The sequence below is a fragment of the Solanum lycopersicum genome, chromosome 3 (genome assembly GCF_036512215.1).
Source record: "Solanum lycopersicum chromosome 3, SLM_r2.1".
NCBI lineage: Eukaryota > Viridiplantae > Streptophyta > Magnoliopsida > Solanales > Solanaceae > Solanum > Solanum lycopersicum.
In genome coordinates this window covers 50,568,320-50,572,915 of record NC_090802.1, presented here as the reverse complement: position 1 = coordinate 50,572,915, position 4,596 = coordinate 50,568,320, and the positions used below count along the sequence as shown (strand labels likewise).

Genomic DNA, 4,596 nt, shown 5'->3' with positions numbered 1-4,596 from the left:
ATTAAATTGCTATTTATTTATTTTTTTTAAAAAAAATTAATTAAAAATCATTGCCTTGGCAACTATTTGATTTAAAAAATAAATAAAAAATTGATTTAAACTTTTTTTATAAAAAAAAAGCAAAAAATATTAATTAAAAAAATTATACACAAGTCGCTGCCTAAGCAGCGACATATAAAAGAAATATTAAAAAAAAGATTTTTACTTTGAAAACAAAATCGCTCCCTCGGGAGCGATTTTGTTATAATTTTTTTTTCTAAAAAGCAAATTTAACAAATTGCTGCTATAGCAGCGATTTTGCTTTTTTCAGTGGACAAAATCGCTACTTCATGAGCGATTTTGCCCTTTTGATTAAAAAAAAATTTCATATACCATTTTAAAATTTTTGTTAACATCTTTTACCCTTTAGGCTCCGGACTCCTATATAAAACAGGTTCATTCCTCATTGTAGCTAATTTAGTAAGATGTGATTGATACGTCATTGTATTGACTTCTTGGAGGCAAATTCAACAAAGTTATATTATTCATCATATCAACCACGAGCAAATAATTCATTTCTATAAATTATAATAATGCCTTGCTGATGACTATTATTCTTTAGCCATAAAATAACATACTTAATTGGCAGTTGCTATCTCAGCAACATTAGGAAGGGTAAAATATTTTCACCTTTAAGCATTTGTATTGGAAAATTCGGATGCTCAAAGTCTCTAATGCAATCCTCCATGAACATAGTTTGGGCCAAAATAAGAGTACAAAAACAGCAACAAAAATTCAGAGAGTGAGAGAGAGGGTGCGGAGAGGGATAGAGGAGAGAGGCAAACGAAATTTAAGACGGAGAGATTAGAAGACTTTTTCCTTATTTGCTATTAAATACAGATATAAAATATATAGTTTCATATATCAAAAGACTCGAAACATTGAGAGGATAAATTTCTATCTAAAATTTGAGCTGTTTAGAGGAGATTTTGAATTGGCCAGGTATGAAAAGAAATCAGTATGCAATTTATGAATATTGTATAAATAACATATATGAATATATATACATCTAAAATATATAGTTATACATTATATATACACAATTATATACTATTTATACAATACCAATACATTATATATGACCCTACCATCATTTCTATTGATTATATGTAGCTATGTAAGAAGCCCAAAACCATAATGGGTAGACTTATATTTTACGGAGAAACTTTCACATATAGCAAACATAAAAATCATATTTGTATGCTATAGCTATAATTTGCTTAATTGTGTTTCATAGCAAACATAAATATGTATATTTCGCTATACATGTATAAAAGAAAGTAGTTGTATATATAATTCACTATGTATATATAGAAGAAAGCAGTTGTATAATCTGCTTTGTATACATATGTAAAAGATCATGAATTGTATAATATGTGTTTGTATAAGCGAGAATGAGAGAAAGACAAAAGAAAAGTGAGCAGGGGAAGATCGTATTTGTATAATCATAAGTGTATAGAACGAAAATATATGCATTTCTTTTTGTATATACAATTTTCTCTGGCTTTATAAAAATAGAAACACAATGTATACATTTATGTTTGTATAAAAGTGAGAGAGGCGAGCGAGCGAGATCTGGGAGAGGGGAACGAAAATATATCTATATATACAATTTTCTCTTGCTATATACAAACACAAACACATTTTATACAATTGCATTTTTGTAAAAAGTGAGAGAGGATGAGCTCTGGGAGAGTGGCAAGCGAGATCCGAGAGAGAAGAAAGAAAATATATGTATATATACAATTTTATCTCGTTTTATACAAACACAAACACATTTTATACAATTGCATTTTTGTATAAAAAGTGAGAGAGGCGAGAGAGAGAACGAAGAGTGACGAGTGAGATTCACCAGGAGAGAGGGAAAATAGCAACAGTTTGCTATGTGGTACAATTAAATCAAACTATGATTATAACATTTAATATGAATTAATAGTTTGCTATTATATATAATTTTCCGTATTTTAAAGGCCACATGACAATTTAGTAATTGAAAAATAAGATAAATGATTCCGTAATTTAGTAAATGGGAGTCTGTCAATTAAACAAGCAAATATGCTATCTATTTGTTAAACAACAAGAACATCATATATTTGCCTTCTTTCCAAAAGAAAATCCAGATGACTAGAATGAAAATGGTATTGCCACAGCCCACAAATGTTCTTTAATATATTTTGCAAGAACACACTTATTGGTTCAAAAATTGGAAAACAAAACAACATTTGATTTAGCCAAGAATGAAAAAAAGAAAGAATGAGGCGTACAACAATATTATAAAACCATCATGTTACATTAGAGACCTGCACGAAATGGCACATTAGTTGCTGGCAACCATGATCCACCAGCAATTAAATTTTCCACGCTGAACCTTGCTGCTTCATTTGAATTTGTGATCACTCGATACCCAGGCCACTTAACTCTACTACTAGTCGATGCTCCAGGACCATTATTCCTGTATTCGCCGTAATACAACGTATTTAAAGCAAAATCACCATCCCACTCTAGCCAACCAGCAGGATCCACCAATGAATCAAGATAGGTTTTCATAATAACAGTACGCGAATATTGTTTCCATGGTCGTCCTAAATATGTCTTGAATGTACCTACCACAGGCCTAAGGTCAGATGCAGCCATAACTCGCGAGTTATGTATTGAAATTCCAGTGTTCTGGTTAGGATCAGTCCGGCCTTGTGCTGTTATGGTAATCTTTTGTTTATCCATAGGTCTCCTAGCAAAAATCATGCAATTTTGCAAAACCACTGCAGCATTACCAAAAATAAAGTCTACTGTACCATAAATATAACATTCTTTATAAAACTGTCGTTGTGAATGGACATAGAGAGTGTCCTGATACCCTTCAAATCCACAACGATAGAAAACGGATAGATCAGATCCAGAACGTAGTGCAACTGCTTGATGATTTTCTGGACCAGCTGTATTGCGGAATGTAATGCCTTGAGCAATAAATCCTTCTCCAGTAACCACTGCAATTTTATAACAGGGTAAAATGTTAAACTATACATATTTGCAATATACAATAGTATACTAATATACAATCACTATAAGAAAAATGTGAATTATATGAGGGATTCAGTAAGAAATTTTTCTGTAAATTTTCATTCTAATTCCCTAGAAAATCCCCATGTAGTTCACAGTTTTCTTATACTGAAAATAGCTTACCAACGGTGCCAGAGTTAAACGTGGTAGAGCCTCCTCCAACGCTACGGCTGCCTGTGATAATTGTGTACTTCATTCCATCGCCAACCAACATAATATTCTTCATTTTGTTTCCAATCTCCAAATTTTCTCTATAAACTCCTCGTTTCACACGTATAACAAACCTTTCATTTCCACTTCTTTTGGCGGCAGCGTCTAAAGCTGCTTTAATAGTGAGAAAATTCCCTGTACCATCTTGAGCCACCACAAGATTTGGACTTATGGAGGACAATTGTAACAATTTTCTATCGCCTGGAGATACCCAAGAAGGGAAACCGTCTTTATACGTTTGCTTCCTATTGGATACAAAGTCAACATTGTTGAGTGCCAAAGTGTTACAAATTAATTCAGACACGTTATTGGACATAAGACTAGGCAAAATGTAGTCTGAATTAACGCCTAGCTCAATGAATCCAGTTTGACATGTTTCAAGATTTGTCATGGCTGTACTTAGCCATGTTTGTATATCAAAATCAGTACATTTAGTATTGGAATCGAGTGTTTTATTGAGCTGGAGAATTGTACTCTCATAGAGCTTCACACAATCGGACCAAGCTGCCCTTTCGAGTTCATTCCTACACTTCACACCTAGTCCTTTGGTGTAAGTCTCAGCTTGAAGTGCTCTCTCCAACGCGATTTTCACAGCCATTTTCTTGAAATCAATCTTGTTCTTGGGTGCAAAATGGTACGAACCATGGTTCATGAAATACTTGCATTGATCAGGATAAGGGGTTTTGTTGCACCAAGCATTTATGCCACTATCGAAAATGTTAATCGATAAAATAGGAAAAAAGAATGATGAAAAGGAAATAAGTAGCACAAAGAAACTAAGCTTTATCGCCATTGTGATTGAGTTTTGGATGATTATTACTATGAAGATGACTAGTTTATATAGTAAGGTGACAAGTGGTGATGAGCATGATTGAGAAGGAATGATTCACAAATTATAGCAAAGTCAAATGCTATATCGTTAATTATTATTACAAGTACAAAGAATTTATTGACGAATGTTTTAAAAAATCTTTCTTACAAAATTTAATCATATCTAAATCTAGGGAACCAATATTAAAATGATAAAATGCCAATCAAAATCAATCAAATGAAAGAATTAATTACTTGTTTGTCAAATAGTTGTACTGCACGTCTATATGTACTGTTCTATATCAACAAATTATTTTAAAACAACATACGTATGTGATTCGGTTACGTGTTAATTAAACTTCTCTAATTTATTTATTTTTAAAAAAATAAATATAAAGGAGCTTGCAAGAAGTCCACGCAACAACGGTTAGAATGTTGCATGAAAACCTGTTCGAGTTACTCATTTGTTTGAAGTAAGAA

At 32.2% G+C, this 4,596-nt stretch overlaps 1 protein-coding gene across 1 annotated transcript; it reads right to left on the bottom strand.

The window, feature by feature from the left end:
* Positions 1–2,180: 2,180 nt before the first annotated feature.
* Positions 2,181–4,133, bottom strand: LOC101247796 (probable pectinesterase/pectinesterase inhibitor 17). Its single transcript, XM_004234884.5, has 2 exons — positions 3,220–4,133; positions 2,181–3,023 (listed from the first exon to the last, which is right to left on the bottom strand). The coding sequence occupies exons 1-2, from the start codon at positions 4,097–4,099 to the stop codon at positions 2,332–2,334; spliced, it is 1,572 nt and encodes a 523-aa protein (XP_004234932.2). The 5' UTR covers positions 4,100–4,133; the 3' UTR covers positions 2,181–2,331.
* Positions 4,134–4,596: the final 463 nt, after the last annotated feature.

Bases quoted from the DNA above. Each gene is read 5' to 3' on its own strand.
- LOC101247796 (XM_004234884.5), bottom strand. From the start codon at position 4,099: ATGGCGATAAAGCTTAGTTTCTTTGTGCTACTTATTTCCTTTTCATCA. The intron at 3,024-3,219 runs GTAAGCTATTTT...ATAAAATTGCAG, and splicing joins GTTTAACTCTGGCACCGTTG to TGGTTACTGGAGAAGGATTT.